Genomic DNA, 21,566 nt, shown 5'->3' with positions numbered 1-21,566 from the left:
CTAATTGCCTTGCTTGGGAACGTGATCTGTAAGAGTAAAATCCACTCCTGACAAAACAATAAAAGCTTAAAACGGATCTTACAGTCATTATGTTTCTGAAATGTCACTGGAACTTCAGTAAATGCATTTTGGCAGTGATACCTCTCTCTCTACCTCTCTCTCTACCTCTCTACACCTCTCTCTAAACACCTCTCTCGACACACCTCTCTCTCTCTACACACACCTCTCTCTCTCTCTACACACACCTCGCTCTCTCTACACACACCTCGCTCTCTCTACACACACCTCTCTCCTTCTCTCTCCACACCTCTCTCTCTCTACCTCTAAGTGGCAGCCGGAACCTGATAGCACTGCTCGTTCTTTAAAATAAAAAATAAAAAAGCATTGGCATTGCCAATAGGTCTCGCCTTTGGGGCCTTATAAGTGTTTAACCATGCAACAGTGAATGTTGTTGCACCAAAGATATTATGCTGCATAACTAAATACTTATAAGGTCCCAAAAGCGAGACCTATTGGCTATGCCAATGCTTGTTTGATAATGGTGTTTGGGTTATCAAAAAATATGCAGAACACAAGGCCAAAGTGATGTGTCTTGTATACTTCAGCCCCGAGATGTTCAACTCACGTTCATATAAACGACAATCTCCAACAGCCCCTTTAAGCATTGCTTCCTTGTTCACCCATATCAAACATTAGAGAAACAAAGGAGCTACATTAATGAGTTCTTGATGCAGGGAAATGTGAGGGGTTTAAGGAGGGACCCCCAACAAGCATCGGCAAAATCTATTTACCTCCGCTTGAATAGGTCCGACATCTCTGTAGCCTCATAAGCCCATGCCATATGTCACAGTCAGGAAGCATTTTCTTTTATAGATTTCTAAAATTGGGGCGATAGGTTACTATACTTAAGGAGCGAGTTTCAGTTTTTCTAGGGTCACACACCATTATAAAAGTTTTTGAGAAGTTGGTCTCCAAATCAAGCATCTTGATAAATGTCATGAAACTGGAAATCAAGTTCTTCAAGCCATTAGCCGTTCTGGCAAGAAGCACCACGTTGTGCGTGTACAATAATGCACACATGGCCTTTTTTCTCAATACATGGTACGTCCACACCGGTAGATACCAGTGTCCTCTCCAAATCATTAATATAAAGTAAAAAGAGAATGGGGGCATGTACACAATCTTGATGTATTCCACGATTGACTTTAAAAGGTGCAGTACATTCGCCAGCCTTCCCAAATCTCACTGAAGCCGAAAGGTCCTGGTGGAGTCATCTTAGGAAGGTAACCAGACGCACATTGAGGCACAAGGGCAGCCCATAGTTTAGACCTGTTGACACGATCGAATGCACTAGATAAAACCATAAATGCAAGATGATGGGAGTGCCCTCCGCGTATTTGTATTTAGCCACAATAAGATGTAAACTGAGGCACTTTTCGATTGTCCCAAGGCCCTTCCCAAAACCATATTTCACCACAGAAAAGATATTACTCTCACTTAACCAGGAAAGAAGCTGTTCCAATATGACACTGTCAAGTATTTTGGTTGTATTATCGAGCAGGCATATTGGTCAGTAGCACCTTGGGTCATGGGCATTGTACCCTTTTTAAAGATAGGTACGACAATTGACATACAACAAGAAGGAGGAGGAGTCCCCTCTCGACAAACTGAGTTATAAACACTAGTAAGCACAGGGGTCCAAAACCCAGGATCCGCTTTAAATAAATCCAAAAAGTGAGACCGCTCTCCGATGTCTTAAGCGTGAGCAAAACATGCTATGGTCCTTTGATTTATCAGTGCATTTTTTCGATGATATGATGCTTCACATAGCCACACTGCCCCTCCTTCCCTTGCAAATTTAAGTACGCTGGACAATTTGTCCAGTACCAGTCAGCTTTTACCTCACACTGCTGGTGTGAGAGATCAGTATGATGTCCCCACCTGTCCCTGTAGTGTTGTAAGAGTGAAGCATCTTTTCAGAAAATAGAGGGGAGAATAGCCGTAAGCACCTAAAAGCCAGACACCAAGCAATGAACCTGCGTCCCCAACCCTATGGGTGCATCTGTCCGAGACAAACAAAACAGTAAGTGAGGCAGTGTTTCTACTCTGTTAAAGAAAATAGCGAGGGTAGATCTATATAAAAAATATATTTGTCGAAGCCGAAAGAGACCCTTTGAGAAGAAGCCGGGGCTTGGTTATGTATGTGGAGAGGAAAAATGTTCCATGAATGAAACAGGCAAGAAGCAGACACTGCTGCAATAACTGGGTTTCTTCTCAATCATTTTCTATTTAATCTTCGGCCTTTTTAAATAAAAGGAAAACTGTTGAGAATTCATTTGGTGATAACAGTACCCGAGAAGAAATTAAAAGAAAACAAAACAAGAGCTAGGTAATAGCAGTAAGAGGAATCTGCAACAAAATAAGGCACTGACTGCTGCAATGTCAAGGGGAGAACTGGGTTTGTGGGAGTCCCAACACCGTGGAAGGGGAGGGACAAAATGATTGAAAGCTTAACAGGGTCAGTTAGCGTTTGAGATGGAGATATATTGTTTGGGTGGAGAGGTAATGGAACTGCACAATATTCCAATGTACGTGAATAGATGTTTTGTTCTGCTTTCCACTGTTTTAAATCTATCTTTGAGGTCTTTACTATTAAGCTGATTGTTAATGACTGTTTTCACCGAGGGCAATTGTTTTGCTAATAACAGAGAAATACTGAAAACAATAAATACAATTAAAAAAAAGAAAATTATGATTTGCGACCCATTAAAGGCTTAATATTCACATAACAATAATGTTGAAAACTAGCAAAACATATATATAAAATACAATATGCACATACCAACAAGCCTCCACATGAATTACTAATGTCTTGATTGATAGCATTTGAACAATAGTTGTAATGGAAGAAGCAAATAAATTGTAGCAAAAATGCATACTATACGATATGAGGGTGGTATTAATATTTGAAAAATGCAACGCGCTGGCCTACCTTTTATAGCGAATGTTTAGGAGTGAATATACAGCACCCCCAATACAAAGTGGATACAGTAAATAGGACAGGTATTTCATGGCCTGAAAAGGAACAAGACATTAGCAGTTTATTTCTCACTGAAATGGTAAGAGATTTCACACTGTCAAGCATTTCACAGAAAAAATATGGACAAGCAGCTAAAACCAATTACATCTCAAAAAAACACAGTGATCCAGATTACATATATACAATCCGTAATTAAAAACCCTTAGGTGCTCATTAAACCGCATCTTTAATAACGCACCCAGGATAACCTGTACAGAGAGTACAGTAATTCATTAGTGGGGCATTAACAGTTTCTGTCCTGGGAATAGCGTGTACTGTGTGAAACTGCATTTATACACCAAAGCCTGTATGTTTTTACCTTATGCTGAGGCTTTTTCTACTGAATTCTGTGTAGTCTGTTTTTCACAGGTAAAATATATCTAGGGAAAAAGCAGGGTTTTACTCTGGAGTTATAATTCCAATTTGACTCTAAACTCCTGTTTACTGCCAAATCAAAATATCATAGCATTTGCAATGAGTGCCTTAAAGTGAAAAAACAACAACCCAAACTATCTGTAATCTCCTCACCCATAATATTCTTTTTGATACAAATGTAATCTTTCTATTTATAAATCTGTTTATTGAAGTTTAAAGAAGCGTACAGTACATTATGAAGGCAGAATAACATACATTGACATTTGTACCGTTGTTATGTACCCGGGCGAGTGTACATTGGTTGGTGAAGAGTCGATACACCTCCTAATCTAATGTCGGCATTGGGGACCTCTCAACTATGGCGACAGCTATAAAGCTGCTTTTGGTATCCTACCACAGAAGGAGGCGACCCCAAATGAAGAGTACTAGCACTCCACCCGTTCTCCCCCAGTATTTCTCCATAAACAGTTAGCAAACCATGGAATAACAGGGACCGGACTTCAAATGCCCAACCAATACAACAACAGCAGCAAAGATGTCGCCCGCGCATGGAAGGCTCCGGTGGCTCCCTCTCTGAACGTGTGGAAGAGGGGTCTGGACTTTAGCATGTATTTGGAGCTCCCCATATTTGCAGCCAGGGGGTGTCCACGTAAACACTATAAGATATGGAAGCGTTGGGCAGATTACAGGGGTATCCCCCTGGAGGCAGTCCCGGAGGAGCGGGAAGAGGGGGGAGTTGGTGGGGGGGGAGGCGGGGTCGGTTTTCCATATGAAGTGCATCTTCAAGTATTTTACTAATGTAAAACGTCAATGATATCATGGTTGTAATGCTTCGGCAGGTACCTCTGGGATTTCAGGGGCCTGCAATTTGTGTGTTGATTGACGAATAAAAACTATTTTTTTAAAGAAACATCAAAGACGTCCCTATAACCGAACTTGAAACCAGGATTCATGCCCATCTACAACTCCAACCCTCCACCTGGACAGCCGATGACCTCACTACACACTTTAATTCAACAATGACAGAGGTTTCAGACCAAGTAGCTCCACTCAAACTCAAACAAATTAGGCGAATCAAATCTAAACCCGGGTTCAACGTGGATCTTAATAACGAAAGGCGTCAACTCAGACAAACGGAAAGGTCTTGGAGACTAAACCCTTCGACCTTGCACCTAGCGCAACTTAGATCTGCTCGGCTGGCATACAAAAAACGCATTTTTAGAGAAAAGGCGTCTTTCTTCCGCAGCCAACTAGATGTGGCAAAAAACAGACCGAGAGAACTCTTCAACATTGTCAAAAGCCAAACTAACTGCACTCCCTCTCACGAAATCAAAGCCACCAAAGAGCGATGTGAAGAAATTGCCACCTTCTTCTCTAATAATAAAGTCTCAAAAATTGACCAATCCTTCATCCAAACCTCAAATCCTCCTTCCCTCTTAACCTGCCCCCCTTTAATCACCCTTGACCAATCAGAAAGAGTTCTTACCATGGTCAATCAGGTCTGCCTCCAGCTAAAAAACAATGCGCATTGGTCCGACTTCGAGCTAATGTCGGAAAACGAGGTCTTTAGTATAACTGCAAGCCTAAAACCTTCTTCCCACACTATGGACCCCATCCCATCCACAATTATAAAAGAACTCAACCACGCCATTACCCCTTTCTGGACAAAAATCATCAACTCCACTCTCATTTCAGGCTGTGTCCCAGACTCCCTTCAACTAGAACAAATCACACCTATACTCAAGAAACCAGGGGCCGACCCTAACGATCTCAACAACATCAGACCTATCTCCAACCTCCCGTTCCTTGAAAAAGCATTGGAGAAATGCGTTCTCCACCAACTCAACAAACACATTGATAAGTTCAACCTCCTCGACACCTTTCAATCAGGTTTCAGGAACGGCTGTAGCACTGAAACAGCTATGCTCAACATCTCTGACGATATTCACAGGGCTTTAGATGAAGGTGAAGCCAGTCTACTCATCGTTATTGACCTATCTGCGGCATTCGACACAGTAAATCACCCAGCTCTTCTGGAGACCTTGAGGAGGCGCTCCAGCATTAATGGCACAGTACTAAAATGGTTCCCCTCCTTCCTTCAGCACCGCTCGCAACAAATTAAAATCAACTCCTGTCTCTCTTAGCCAACAAAAGTCACACTTGAGGTCCCGCAAGGCCCGATCCTCTCCCCTTCCCTCTTCAATCTCTTCATGGATCCCCTCACAATCATCTTGAAAAAAGCAGGACTGAATTACCACCTTTACGCAGATGACACCCAAATCTATTACAAAATCAAATCACCCAGCGACATCCGACACCTCAATGTCACTCTAACCGCGATCCAAACTTGGTTCAATGCTAACCACTTAAAGCTCAACCCAGACAAAACTGAATTAATTCTATTCTCTCCAAAAAGTAACCACCGTCCAATCCAAGAGTAGCTCAAAAATCTGGATGCCCTAAACTGCCCCCTCGTCCTATCCGACTCAGTTAAGTCTCTATGCATTGCCCTTGACAGGAACTTATCAATGGAGGCCCACATCAAAAACTCTGCGAAAGGTCCGCTTTTCTCACTAAAACACCTCAAGAAATTGAAACCTTTTATTCCCCATGATGACCTCAAGACAATAGTTCAATCCCTAGTTCTCTCTAAAATCGACTACGGGAACGCCATCCTAACAGGGACTCCAAAAGCTCACCTAGCCCCAATAAGGGCAGTGCTGAACATAGCAACTCGACTCATGTCTGGGGTAAAAAGATTTGAACACATCACACCAGCTCTCAACTCCCTCAACTGGCTTCCCATGGAAGGGAGGTGTATTTACAAACTGGCCTGCATCACACATAAAACCCTTATACTCTCCGTCCCTCAACTACCTAAACAACAAACTGGTAAAAGCAGGAAAATCCAGAACTCTGAGAAGCTCCAACTAACTCCATCTTATCCCTCCGAAACTGAAAAAGAAAACCACTCAGTACCGATCATTTTCTGGCAACACTCCCAGGATGTGGAACGCTCTCCCTAGAGTCCTCAGATGCAACCCCTCCTTCTCCTGTTTCAAAAGGGACCTGAAACTCCATCTTCTCAACAAATACTTTCCCGTCCAACGTCAACGAACCTAGACTTCAATATCCGAGTTGACTCCTCTCTCTCTTGACATTCAAGGATAGTTGGTGACGGACTGTGTTAGCCACCTTTGTTTGTTTTCTCACCCTCCCCTGCACACCTATTTTTCATGTTGTATTTTTATCTCTGTTTTGCTTCCTTACCGCCTTCCTACTATGTAATGCAATTTTCTTCTGTCTTTACTGTATGTATGTAAAGCGCTCTGATACCCACGGGTCAATCTAGCGCTATATAAAACTTTTTAAATAAAATTTAAAAAAAAACATTGGACACTCAGAAGAACCACCCGTCGGATGTAATGCTCTGCCATCCTTGGAGGAAGTAGCTGGCCCAGCCTCCTACAGGCTGGCTGTGTGCCGCTAGGAGTGCACTAAAGAGCTTTTGTAGTTGAAGCTTGAGGGCCAGTAGAATGGGATGCACTCTGAACCAGATGGCCTGGTCTTTGTCTGCTGTGCTTACAGCCTGTGCCTCAAGAGGGTTGGGAGGACTGTTGTTTGAGCAGCAGGGCCTGATGGCGATACAGCAGTCCCCTGGTATGTCTCAAAAAAGGGCGAAACTGTTAAGGGGTTTGCTACACTGGCTCCCGAAGGCCCAAAGTGTGTGCGGTAGCTAGCTTCTTTAAAACACTCCGGAGTCGAGTCTGCCTTTTCGCCCAAAAGACGCGAACCGTTGAGGGGCATGCCTGGACATGCCAGGACAAGCCTGTGGATCTCATCCATGCATGGCGCCGGAGCACCGAACTTGACCCAAAACCCCAACCTAGAAAATCATTGGTATCTAGGCTCAAGCAGATGAAGAACTTGGCCGCATCCCAACCACCGTGAATGGTAGGACCAAGGAAGCCTGTAAGTCTTCGAGGGCTTCCCGGTAAGATCTCACCGACCATGTGCCAAAGTGCATTTAGCCCTACCCTGTTCAATATCTACATCCAACCACTGGCACAGGTCATCAAATCCACAGGGATTGCACTAATTTCTTATCCTGACGACACTCAACTGGTGCTCTCCTTTACAGATAATCCTAAGCTTGCCAGGTCTAACTTTCAAAAAAGATTGTTAGCGGTCGTTGAATCGATGAATACTAACTGCCTCTGCCTGAATGCAAATAAAACTTAAGTCCTCCTATTGGGAAAAGATGCCCACTTTTGGGTGACCATTGGTGGCCCCTTTCACATGTGCCTTCAACCAAACTCAAGTCCTCCATAAAAAAATCTAGGAGTTGTCAAGTACAGCACCTTGGCCTTTGAGGCTCAAGCTAAATTGTTAGCAGGCATCTGCTTTGTGTTTTTGAGAAGTCTCAAAACCATTCTTGGCGTCTTCAACTCTAGCACCCGACAAACTATCATCCAGGCAGTAATTCTGGCATGGTTGGACTATTGCAACATCTTGTACCTAGGAACCAATAAGTCGAGCATAAGAAGACTCCAGCTTGCCCAAAATGTGACAGCCAGGCTGCTGTTTTGCCTCCCAAAGTTTTGCCTGTCTCTGGTCTTCTGCTCAAACAGCATTAGCTTCAAGTGGAAAAGCGCATCTACTTTAAAACCTTGTGTGCTGCTCATAAGATTCTGTAGTCCCAGAGTGCCCCTATCTTGAACCCTCCAGCATTCTTTGCTCAGCAGATCCTAATCTGACCACTGAGAGCTATAGGCTGCTCCTTTCATGCCAAGGCCCCTGTTCTGTGGAATTCACTACTGCTCCCTATTAGAAACATTGAGAACCATCTCCACTTCAGGAAATCCCTGAAGACATGGTTCTTTTCCATCTAATTGCTGCTGTGCGAGGCTAGCCTTGTATATGATGTCCACTAATGTAAGTGGGCTCCTTGCACCAGTCCAGACAACCCGTATGATGATTTGAGAGGTCTTAGACAACCTTAGAAAGCTCTCCAAGTGGTAGCTGTGGAAAGGAGCCTTCAGGCTCAGTCCAGGAGTTTAAAGCAGCTTGTTTTACCAGAATGAAATCTTTATTGTATTGATCAAGCGAAAAGAACCACACCAAGCATTTATAAAAATATGTAAATACTATATAATACTCTATTACGCAATACTTTAGCAAGAAACACAGTAAATAGCAGAAAATACACATTGGGCCCTAGGGGTGACCAAACCATACATTAAGAAAGTGGTATAAGAACCACGACTCGAGTCAGGACGATGTCGAGAGAAGGTAGAATTGCTGGGACCCCAAGGAACCACCCAAAGTAAGTAGCTAGGGACCCCACGGAAGGCGTGCGCAGTGTGGAAACACGACCGTGTGCTCCGTACAACTCTATGTGCAAGTCGTGGTTGGAATTTTAAAGTTTAATAACCCTTCCCAGTGGGCACTGAAGAAACCCTAAGGAAGACAGAAGGTTGGAGAGCCACCTCACCCGTGGAAACCCTGGTACCCATGTTACCTATACCAGAGAAGCCGGGTGCATACGTGTGAAGTGGTGGCGGAAACTGCAGTCAAACACAATGGAGGACTTCAGGAAAGTGCCACTGCTGGAAGGGGAGAAAGTGTCCGTGGGAATCCAAATGTGGATTCTTGAAGAGGAGTACCTGAAAGCAGAGGGGACATAGTCTATGTCACTCAGGAGTGACCAGGAGCCTTGGAAGACGAATGCCCTCCGATGTCGGGTGCTTCAGGGAAGATGATGATGACCTTGACTCTGTAGCTGCGGGGACCAGGTGACGCGGAGGACGACCACGAAGGATATCGAGTGCTGTTGGGTCAGTGTCCAGCTGGAGCACCAACAAGCCTTGGCAAGCGCAGCCCACGCAGTAAGTCAAGAAAGCAAAAGCAGGGGAGTCAGGGCAGGCCTCGAGCAAGCAGGGGAGCCCTAAGAAGTCATAGATGACCCTCTACAGGCCAAAGGGTCTGGAGTCACAGGAGGACTTTGGGCAGCTTACCAAAGCAGCAGGCTACGGCGAACTCGATGCGATTTGGCTGAAAATCTTGGGTGAAGAAGTTGCCTGAGGTTGGGGCTACTTGGAACCCAATGCAGTTGTTGCAAAGTCGCCAACAAGCCTTTGCACTTGCAAAAGTACACGGTGCACAGGGGTTCGATTATTGCAGCCACCACGAAGGATACTGGCCTCAAACTCAGTAACAGGACAGATAAGGCCTTAAGGGACGTAGAAAACCACCTCCTGTGTTGTTGAACCCTTCGGAGTCCACAGGAGCTCGGGATCAGCAAACCGGTTAGCAAGGTTACGGTGCCTGCGAATGCAGGGTAGTGACTCATTCACTCCAAGGAAGATTACTTTGGTTGTCCTTGATGCTTCACAGGCCTTGAATGGATCCTGTGGTGTCTGATCTGAGTCTTCTCCCACAACGACTCTAGGGACCTACACCCAGGTAAGTCCTTAAGTACCCTAGGGAAAGGGTTGGGAAGATTCAGGGGACCCTCCTGGGGGAGGGTCTGGACAGGTGGGAGGTTATTCCCATGTCCTTTGTCCAGTTTTGCGCCAGAGCGGTAGCCAACAGCTCCCAGGACCGGTTTGTACTGGGCTATGCAAAGGGACGCCAAATGTGCCCCTGTGGCAGACTTTCTGGCGCTGGCACTCGCACCCACCCAGCCCCAATACATTAAATCCTGCCTGGGAGGTGGTCACACCTTCCTGTGACAGGATGCCTATTGTTCCACCTTCCTCTGCTTGAGCTTGGCTCAGCAGCAGGAGGGCAGAAATGTGTCTCTGGTCGGCAGCAACCATTTGGGCTGTCAGGTCAAGAAGGCTGATACCTGGAGCACTGAGAGCCCAACGGAAGGCTCTTCTAGTGCTTGGAATCATACCTCCCACACAAACGATGTGAGATAATGATTCCAACATGTTTGACACCAAACCTGATAGGATTCGTTGCAGCAGTTTTCAAGATGGTCATCGCGTAATAACGCAGTGCCCCTCTATATGGTATATGGCTGCTTCACTGACAACCCGGGAGAATGGACTCCGTAGGCTGAAGGGGTCTCCTGCTCATGCAGGGGCACCCTCTCACTTAGAACAAAACACCCTCCCATCAGGATTGTAAAGGCATGCTACAGGGGTTTTAAGTGCAGGGACCCTTAGATATAGTAAACCTATATCTTTAGTAAGTGGTGTAAGCACCAACTTACACAGGCTGTAATGGCAGGCCTGTAGTTCCATTTTGAATAATCTCTCATGGGTGGCATAATACATGCTTCAGCCCATGGGAGACCTCTGGGGTACCTATGCCCTGGGTACATGGGTACCATATACTAGGAACTTACAAGGGTACCCCAGTATCCAAGCTGGGGTGTGCCCAAGTACAGAACACAATAGTTTAGGGAGAAAGCAGATAGACTGGGGTCCTGATTAGTAGGATCCCTGTCAGACTAGTCAAAAACCAGCATAGCAACAGGCAAAAAGTGGAGGTAACCATGCAGAAGGATTCTAGCTTCCAACAGCTGCCCTTTTCTGTTGGGCTGTTGGTTACGGTTAATCCATCTACAAGGTCTAGTGCTAGGAAGCCCTGTTTTTAGGCCGAGCCTACAGCTCTTGCCCTGCAGGATCATTTGTTGTATGTACTTTATGGTCTCTGGAGTATTGACGTAGAACTTCTCTGCTTCCGCTTTTTTCGCTTTCTGCTTAGGGACTTTTTTCACCAATTTTAGGTCTCGGCTAGCGAAGGCTGCGCTTGCGCAGTCTCGCTGGCGAGATTTTATGTTTTCCAGTAGTGGGGCTTGAACCCGCCCCTCTTCTCCATTGGCTGGCCTCTTAAATGCTGGTCAGCCATTGGAGAAGAGCTTTGTCTGTCAATTCAAGCCCCGTCTTTTTCGGATTCGGGGGTGTGTTTTTTCGCTTCATTCTCTTTTTTAAGCCCCGTCCCTTTTACACTTGTGGGCGTGTTTTTTTTTTTTACAGGGACGTTCTCGTGTTTATTCGTGTCTCTTGCTGGGATGTACAGAGCGATTTCCGAACATCTAAGGTAAGCTATCTTTGTTTATTAACATTTCTTGTTTTTTGCTGTGACGGGCGAGACCGCGATGGCAGAACTACGCATTAACTAAAATACACGGTCATTAGAAGACCTTCGTAGATTAGCTTTTATGTGTTTTCTGTGGTTTGCAGAATGGAAAAAGTGAATGATTCTATGTGCATTCCATTGCTAGAAGCTCCTTCAGGGCATCCACCTGTGACTTCTGTCTCAGAGAGTCTAGAATCTCAATCTTTGCAGGCCACGCTTTCCTTCCCCTCCCTCGTCCTGCGTCCCCCCTTCGCTTTCTAGTAAACAAAGCTTTGTGTAGCTTCCTTCTGCTTTGGAGTTCCTCTCTTGGGGGGGGGGGGGGGGTGTTTGGGGGAGGGTTGTTGAACTGGTTTCATGTGGCCTGTCGGCAGCCGGTTTTGCCAGACAGCGCCATTCCGTGTGCTGCGCGAGTGCGTGACCTGGGTTCGCATACCATCCCAGGCTGACCTGCAGGCCGCCGCGTACTCAACGGAAGTTTACAGGAGGTCAAGGAAAGAGTAACATCCCAGAGGACAATGACGACATACGCTGCAGTGAGTAACGCTGGGACTCTTAATTGCATACCTTCTAGTGGGTGGAGTTGCGGGATTTCAGACAGCAGCTGAGCATTATCAGGGCACGTTATATTTACTTGCACGTTGCTTTCCATTTTTAACGTGCTCGGGTGTCAGCTGTAACTAGTCCCATAGTTTGCGTGACGATTTACCCAAAACACATGGGCGCATTTGAAATCCTGCATAAAGATTAACAATGTGTTTTAACAAGCATTGGCCATGCCAATAGGTCTTAAATTTGTGCGAGTTAAAGTTATTGGCGTTGTAAATAACAATGCATTTTACCCAATGTGTTTTGGTTTGGAGGCACCACTCGCGGGCTCACGTCTACTCATTGCAAAATGCTAATATTATAATTTAACATGCCGCTTCCACATGAAGTCCACATTTTTGAATAACGTTGACTGCACAAGAAAAAATTACTTTTGTATTCACATTGCTGCGGTTGTCATGTCCATGAACTGAAATCTGCCTTCCCTATTTTTTTCGCTGGCGGTTTCTACCTTGCACGCCCTGCTCACTGACGGCAATGACAATTTGATCTGGCATCTGAGTTTTACTGCACTGAAGTCCCTGAAACTTAGGTAATTTAAAAAAAAGACACAAACCAACACGGTTAAACCCACAAGATTCTATTTCTTCAACGGGAAGTAAATATTTATTGGAAAATAAACTGGCAGCATTACTTGCAAGCTCCCGGAGGATTGTCGCCATGTTTTACAGATGGAATCAGGGATCCACAAATGAAATAGTATTTTGTTTGCTTTCTGAAAGTTTATGCTGGAATTCATTTTCTACACTGTGCAATACATCTTGGCTGCTATTAAGTTTGACAAACTCTGGAAAATGGACTTGCAGATGAACAGATAGACAATTTTCGGCACTGCGTTTGGCGTGATTGATTTACTGTCGCCGTTATAATGCTTTGCTGATGTATGATGCATTTATTTAGTCTGCAGCCTGATCTCTTCTACTTTGCACTGCCTGCGTTTCGGGTGACTACTTGTCGTTGGTCTGCAAATGGGGTACAATTGGCTGGCTGTTCATGTGGAAACGGAAAAGGTCATAGTAGGACATTCCTTCTGTCCTTCCAGTGCTTAATCTGCCCCAGTGCTTGGACCAGACGGGGCTGGACAGGCTAATCTCCCATTTTGGCATTTTACCTTTGGACATCCAGTCAGACGGCTGCTTTCAAAGCAGGATGGGATGACATAACCCAAAGAAGCACCATTGTCTCATTTTAGACACTGCTTCCTGCAGTATGGAACTGCCTTGAACATTTCTTAGGGCTGGTTTTGGATTCTAGTCTGAAACAGCCATCTAAACTCTTTTTGGGGACCGTGACTTTAGAACAGGACCTGGGGAAACCTAGAGAACGACAGAAAAGGGGTAAAGACGGAAGAAGAGAAGGATGTGAAAACAGTAACGAATGGAAACAAGCATTGGCATAGCCAATAGGTCTCGCTTTTGGGACCTTGTAAGTATATAGTTATGCAGCAAAATAGCCTTGGTACAACAACATCAACTGTTGCATGGCTAAACACTTATAAGGTCCCAAAGGCGAGACCTATTGGCTATGCCAATGCTTGTTTCAGTGGCTATGTACGTGCGTGCCTTTATTTTTTGCTCTCTGCTTCACCAGCACTGACAACATACGTGCAAAAAAGGTACGCATTTTCCTGCCGGCGTCCATGGCATAACTGCACCTTCTGTGCCCCTCCCGAGTCCCGGTGCGTGCTCGGTGGCCCCCTCCTCAGCTAAATCCAGCCGCTGGCCTCTCATTGTGGCCCCTCCCGACCTCCAATCCTAGAGTCAGCAAAGCGGATGCCTCGCTGCCTCCTCCTTGCTGTTACCTAACACATTATGTCACCACTTAAGACAGACCTCCAGCGTTTTCAATGAGACCTGGGCTTGCTGTTGACACCCTACTAGGAGGGGGCTGGGGTCCAGGAGCAGGCGACAGAGTAACAGGGCTCGGCTAACCCTTGCACACCCCTGCTTCAGCAGCCGCTTCCTCCCTCCTCCTCATACTTTATATTATGCGCGAGGGCTGCATAAAAACGAGTGCCCACTTCTCCTGCACTGCCTCTGGTAGCTGTCCACTCCCCCCTTCTTACTCTTATTCTCTCTGTCTCGCTCTCCATCACTTGCTGAAAACCGTGAGTTCAAAACACTGCTCTTACCCTCGCTTTCCTCTCCTTTCCTTCACTCGTTCCCCTGTGGAATTGATCCAAAAAAAGAAAAACACTTTCTGGAAATTTCTGCTTTTAAAAAAATCATTTTCTACTATAACGTGCAGCCTCTGGACGGAGGGAATAAGCGTTTCAAAATACAACAAGCATTTGCAGTGCAATAGGTCTCGCATTTATACGAGTTTGAGCTATTGCATTGTAAATGACAATGCTTTTTATTTAAGTTTGGTTTTTTAAAAACATAAATAAAAGGCACTGTCATTTACAATGGCAATAGCTCAAACTCGTATAAATACGAGACCTATTGCATTGCAAATGCTTGTTCTATCATTTGCCGAACATTTTCAGCCATTCTGCTCCCGAATGGTGCGCAGGGACCTCCCTCCAGACAGTGTGTCAAATACCAGAACATCTGCTCTGCTTAAACATTTTGTCAGACAATTATCTAAAAAAAATCATTAAAAAAATAATCGAATATTTTGACTGCAAGCCAGAACAACACTGATATTTATACGTGCAATGCTATAGAACGAATATTGAAAAAAATGCATTTGAGACAGCGTGCGTGGCATTGTATTTGTATTTTTTCTCCCCTCTGCGATGATCTTCAGAAGCATTAATTATTTCTCATAGCGCAGCTTTGTCCCGTAAAGTTTCAAAATGCCTTCCTGAGCTATTCTAGGCTTTGTGCCCCGAACAAAGTCCGACAGGTGGTTTGTGTCAGTTGTACTCGTGCGCTATAAAGTCTGTTCCTAAATAGTACTAAGAGCGCACTGTGAAAAGGGCCGAAACTTAAGACATGTTTTAAACAATTAAGCAGATTCCCGTTTCAACCCGCATCCATTAAAACTAGTGAAGCAAAGAGCTATTTTTTGTTTGGCCTTTCTGGAAAAGCAGCAGACACACAAATTCCCAGCCCTCTTTCCACCCACCCGCACTCCTGGAGGCTTGGTAACATGATACATTGTGCTGGTCTTGTGTCTATGCTTGGGGAACATGAATGTTGGGGCTGTCCCGTTACGAAGGGCAGGCACCCCTGTTGTAAACCCCACTTGGCCTATTGCTGAACAGGGAAGGACTGTTGCTAAACTATTTTAACCCGCGGAGAGGAAAAAACACTGTTACAGAAATCCACAGTCAGGTGCGGCTTGAGCGACGGGGAGAAAGAAAGATAGAGCAGCCTTAGCGCCAGCGCAGTAGCATCAATCACGGGATGTCCCAGCAAACCGCAGCCCCCAAGCAAAAACTGGGCCAATAATTAGCCACGTTGGCTGACTCAGGCTACAATCCAAATGTGCGTTGAGAATGCTTACAGACAAACCTGCAGTAGTCATGTACAGAGGCGTGTTTATTGTCCGTCCTGACAAAGTACTTTTATGCCGAGTATTTAAATTTAGTATATTGCCTCATTCTTCATTGTCAGGCTACTTCGCGTGTCGTAAGTCGCACGGGCCACAGAAATTACTTTTAGATTCATGTATTTATATATCTAAGGCCTGAGAGGGGTATGCAGCCTTGAGTTGAGCTCCGTGCGCTCGTGCGCCAGCCGCTAGTCCTGGGTGGCGCGCCGCAGAGTTGAGCGGTGTCCGATTCGGGAACGAGCAGATTCCTTTGTTTACCTCAAAAACATTTGTCATAATCAAGAGCACGTATCCCAGAACCTCTCGTGCAACTTATTATTGCAGAATGCAGAACCTTTTATTGCAATTCTGTGTAAATTCCGCATGAAAGTTTGAAGGTAGAATCTGTAGCACGGTCAAGAATTGTGGGTGTGTGTGTGCGCCATGTGAGATGGTACGCATGTGAGAAAGTGTGTGTGTGTGGTTGAGTTGAATCAGACTGTCTGTATATGCGTGGAAGTGTTTGGGCCTTCGCGTATGTGTGCCGTGAGTTATGTTGTGCATGTATTGGGGTGTGGGGACAGAAAGAGATGCGAGTTTCAGTGTCAGAGTGCGCGTGAGGGGAAGAAGAGTTTGTGTGTCCGCATGTCTTTGTTTTACATCGGTGTCTGAAGCGCCCTGCATCGCTGCGCTGTTGAAGTAAACAACCTCTCGTGCTAGCTGCATCCATTAATCAACCTTTTAAAAACGCTGATCCTTAGGTCAATGTAGCCTGTACCAAACAAGACAAGCCCGGCGGAGCGTGGCGCGCGCGCACGCTTGGGGGCGGGGGAGCGGACCCTTTGAAGTGCTCCCAAAAGGCGGATTGCATGGCGGCACGATGCGCGTGATTGTGCGAGTGCTAGCCATGCAATCCGCTTTTTGGGAGCACTTTTCAAACCCGCTTTCTATAGTCTCGCTTTGCGATCACTTACGCGATAGCAAGGTCGAGACCTAAAAAGTAAATAACAAGACAGAGTGGTTACAAAGTGACCAGATGGATTTACTCACACCCAAACACATTAGCGCCACTTAACAGAGTTTGCCAGTGAATCGCTATTTTTGTTTTCTCATCTTTCTGTAACCAACATTGCTTTCCCCGAGTGGGGAAAGTGCACCATTCCTGGCGGTCCTGCAATACCTGGTTGATGTATGGAATAGAAAGTGTTTAATGTGATCCTTCTCAGATGTATTCCTTGTTTTAATTTATAAAGTGTGTACCCGTTGCTCTGTGTTCAGGGATATGGTATTTGTAAACCATACTGCTTACGATTTGACCGTGTCTACTTCTACTGCTCTGCCTCTGGCAGCAGCCCCACCCCTCTCTTTCTTCGTCGTATTCACTCTCTTTCTGTCTCGCTCTTCCTCACTTGCTGAAAACCGTGACTTCAAGAAACAGCTCTTATCCTCTCTTTCCTTCATTCGTTCCCCTGTGAAATAAATCCCAAGAAAACAAAACACAGTTTTGCTAGAAATGTAGTCTTTTTTTGTAATTTTTCTATTCCAAAGGGCAGCCTCGAGACATAGAGAAAACAAGTTTCAAAATGCGAAAAGTAACTAAATAAAGCAAGACACAGGGGCCGCAAAGTGACCAGATTAGTTTTATTCACACCCAAGCACATTAGAACCACTTTACAGAGTTTGTCAGTGAAGTGCTACTTTCGTTTTCTTCATCGTCCTGTGAACAGCATTGTTTTCCCCAGGTGGGAAAGTGCACCATTCCTAGCAGGCCTGCAATACCTGGTTGATGTATGGAGTAGAAAGCATTCAATGTGATGCTTTTCAGCTGTTTTCATTATTTTCGTTTATAAAGTGTTTACTTTTGCTCAGTGTTCAGGGATGTGGTCTTTTTTAAACCATACTGCTTACGTTTTGTAAGGATATAAGCAATGGGCATTGCAACAGGTCCCTTACAAGTTCCTTCCGGGCCCTGTAGTCGTGTCCTTAACATGTGAGGCAAAAAAACTCACTGATTTCCGAATAATGAGTGTAAAAGCGTTAAGGTAACCACGTTGTTTCTGCTTACATTTCAGATGCTTTACTTAATCTTGCATTCCCTGAGTGTTTGCTTTTTCCAGGATATTATTTTTTTCCCAGACTGCATATTACTATTGTCCAGTGCATAATTTGAATTAAGTTGCATCCAGGTGTTTATAGCCAGCACAATTGGGTTGTGGTTGAAGGCAGTGCAAGTTTCTCTCATTGGGGCAGGATGGTGTTCAGTGGGGGAGAGGATGTGGCACCACCTCAGCATAAGTGCAGCACCACTACATCACTCAGCATCACCACCGCAGACTCACATAAGCATTACTCAGCAGCATCTGAGCACCACCACCACAGCATCACTCAGCCCCAGCGCAGCATCATCCCAGTACCAGCACATCACTACCTCAGCGCCAGTGCAGCACAATCTGAGCATCACCTCAGCACCAGTGCAGCACTACCTCAGCACACACACAACACCAGCTCTTTACCAGTGCAGCACTGAAGAACCGTGCTTTAAAGCCCGGTGGCGCAGGGTACGCCTGAAATCTTCTCACTGCTCCTTCCAAATGACAGAGACACGGAACACTCTTCTTGGCATAGGGAGTTTTATTTCATAGGTACAGTTGTCCTAGAAGTACATCAGTGGTAGGTTCTCAGGAGACTGCCACTTCACTTTGTGGCTCACAGTCTTTTGTAGCGCTGGAATCCCCTAAAGCAACAACCCCCTCAATGTGCAATAAAAATACAAATCATCCACAAGAAAACATTCTTTGTACAAGATACAGGATAATGGGTAATAGAAATTCCTTCCCTAAGGTCGTGTTCTCTACCCGACCCTATAGGTCAGGTGGTATAGCCATTCATTGGCTAAATTAATTTACGACAGCACGTGTTTGCGCGAGGAAAGATGGTAATGTGTAAAACAACTGGAGAGGCCGAGAACGGTCACCAAGGGTCAATAGATGGTTATCTCGGGGATTAGTTGCTTCGAGCGGGGTTTCAGAATGGACATAGCTCAGGGAAACATGAAAGGTCGTGTGATAGGTGCAACAGTGTAGAATGTAAAAGAAACGCTGTTAAGGTTGAAGGGGCCTGAGTGAGGGCAACAGCGTAATGGTGTTACAAGCAAAGATGGGGCCGTATTTGAATTTCCTCAGAACCTCCTTTTGCCATTACTCAGGCAAAGAAGCCAGAGGCTGTTATTAATCTGAATCGACTTCAATAGCCATGAAATCTACGAGCTGTTGTTGCAGCATTATCTTTGTGTTCGCTGCTTCCTGTGATACCGGATTTGGAATACACAGGGTGGCGCAGAGCCCGCATATAGCTGGACCACATTGTAGGCAAAGGCAACATGAGAAGAGAATAGCCAAAGTCGATCCGACAATAGTAAGAATCTTCCATCCCCACGTAGACAGTAGTCCCCCAAACCATCCCATCAGAGACCAATTCCCTTCATCCTGGTGAACGGACTCGGCGATCTTATGGAGCTTAGAGATGGCTTGGTATACTGTAGGGGCGTTGTCTGGGATAAAAATGCAGCAGCTAGATCCGATCAATCTGCATACGCCCCCACGGTCAGCAAGGATGATATCTAAGACTATCCGGTTCTGAAGCGTGACAAGGCGGTCAGCAGCGAGTTCTGCAGTGATGTTACTCAAAGCTCCAGCTGTGTCATTGACAGTGGCTTCCACAACTCGAATTAGTTGTCTTATGTCTCTACTGTTGGCTATTGAGCCCCAGAATGGAAGGAGTCCTTTCAAGACATCCCCGACTTCTTGTCCTGACGTATCCTGGTCAGACGCCACCCCTCTTTTCTGTAAATGATGCTTGGCATCTGCTATATGTATAGGGGGCAACAACCAAGCGATATAAGAAGTGCCTCTCCAATTACCAGGTAGAGAAGTGTAAGCCTTATTTCCACACACAAAGTATGTATTACGTGAGGGAACCATGCGAGGCCAATCTGTCCCATTCAATGTCACAATATGTTGGCAATTGCTTGTACCTTTATATTCTAACCCTCCTTTCCTAATACAGAATGGTGCTTGTCCAGGTACCACTAGAAAAGTTTGTCCTTTTCGAGAGGTTCTATTAGAGGGCAGGAAATACAAATCCGTAGATTTGGTTTGGCGATCAGCATATTCTGACTTCTCACTATCCGTCCCATATATCCTTTTTCTGTCCCGCCAACATAAATGGTATAGATGTACTCCCAAGCTCCTTACTTCTCGAGTATCCCCATCTCCAGAAAATACGCGACTGGCGCTTAATTCCCACCATGCACTACAAGAGCCATTAAATGAAAAAGGAAGGGTAATGTATGGCATTCCAGTATTCACCGAACTCGGCAGAAGACCACAAACCCAACAATTCGTCGCATTAGTGGCCAATTGATGTTGGTGTAGCATGGAAACGAATGTGTTGTTGCGGAATTCACTCCTTCTTGACTCAACATGAGGTGGCAGAGTGACAAGTGTATGCATTTCAACCTTAACTTTGGGAGTAGGCTGTGTAAAAATTACGTGTAGTCCCCATCCTATACAAGACAATATAATACATATCAAAATCAATATTATTAAAACCACTATAAAACGATTATGCAATAATTTACAATGCTTTGTGCTCATTGGTTGCATTTTGTCCATTCCCTTGTTAACAGTTATTTCCAGCTCTAAATATTGCCCGTGACGGGAGGTTGCTTCACTCAGCTGTGATTGTCTGTAGTTCTTTATACTTTCCTACAAGTCCCACAGGCCTAGAGCCACGACTTGGGTCACAATTCTGAGACTTACGATCACAGCCCTGCAATCATGTGGAAATCGGGATGAAGACAAAGTCAATGAGGCACTATTGAGGTATTTTTGTTCAGTCTTGGCCTCAAGTTGTACCTCCGGGAACCAGGTACAGTTTGCTCTTGGAAAAGGAGATGTGGTTGAGTAGTGTCCAATTTCACTGCCGGTGGTATAGCTGTCTGGAGGACCTCGTTGTTGTCTTGTCCTGCTCTGGCAATGTCTAGGCGTGCATCGCTGAATAGTCCAAATCTTGGTACTCTTCCGGTCTCAGAGTCACTAATTCGTTTATGCACCCATTGATCATAAGGCAATGGTAGGGGCACTTTCTTGCAATGTACCCCATGTACCCAGTTCTTCTTGCCGACCACTTTTACTGCAGTACGCGTCGTCAGTAGCACCTGACGAGGTGCTCTCCAGCGAGGTTCCAAGTTCTTTGACCTCTGGAAGTTTTTGATGCAGACCCAGTCTCCCGGCCGTATGGTGTGACCAGGTTCCGTTGAGGCCTGGGGCAGAGTATCTTGTACCTGTTGGTGAAGGACACGTAACTTAGTGGTTAGATCATGTAAATAGTCAATCAACAATGGATGCTCTATCTCTGAGTATTTCTTTGGCCTTGGGACTCCCCAAACATTTGCAGGGCGTCCAAAGACGACCTCATAAGGACTAAGCCCTATACGGGAATGGGTGATTGTTCTGGTGGATAAGAGAGCCAAGGGCAAGGCATCAGGCCAGGCAAGACCCGTGCTGGCTTGTATTTTTGCCAGCTTAAGGGTGCCATTATAGATTCCACCAAACCTGCTGACTGGGGATGGTTTGCTGCGTGGAATTTTTGCTTGATGCCAAGGCCTGTACATACTTTCTGCATGATCTGACCCACAAATTCACTTCCGTTGTCGCTCCAAATAATTCTTGGTAACCCAAATCTTGGCAGAAACTCCTTCAAAAGGACTTTTGCCGTGGATAGAGCAGTATTATCTTTCAGGGGATAGGCCTCTACCCATCGGGAGAAGGAACATACCACAACAAGAACGTACTTCAGATTGTTACATTGTTCCATGTGGATGTAATCTATTTGTAAAACCTCAAAAGGGTAAGTTGGGGGAGCAAAGTGT

General features: G+C 45.3%; 1 protein-coding gene across 1 annotated transcript in view; it reads right to left on the bottom strand.

Annotated features, from left to right (window-relative positions):
• Window positions 1–21,566, bottom strand: part of CLPTM1L (CLPTM1 like) — a 1,829,238-nt gene that overhangs the window by 469,963 nt on the left and 1,337,709 nt on the right. The window contains exon 12 of the mRNA XM_085606118.1: window positions 2,993–3,075. Within this exon, the coding sequence (XP_085462244.1) occupies window positions 2,993–3,075 (83 nt within the window). The remainder of the gene's footprint in view (window positions 1–2,992; window positions 3,076–21,566) is intronic.

The sequence above is a fragment of the Triturus cristatus genome, chromosome 5_1 (assembly GCF_964204655.1).
Source record: "Triturus cristatus chromosome 5_1, aTriCri1.1, whole genome shotgun sequence".
NCBI classification, from domain to species: Eukaryota; Metazoa; Chordata; class Amphibia; order Caudata; family Salamandridae; genus Triturus; species Triturus cristatus.
The sequence above is the reverse complement of the archived record's forward strand: the minus strand, read 5'-3'. Positions and strand labels throughout refer to the sequence as shown.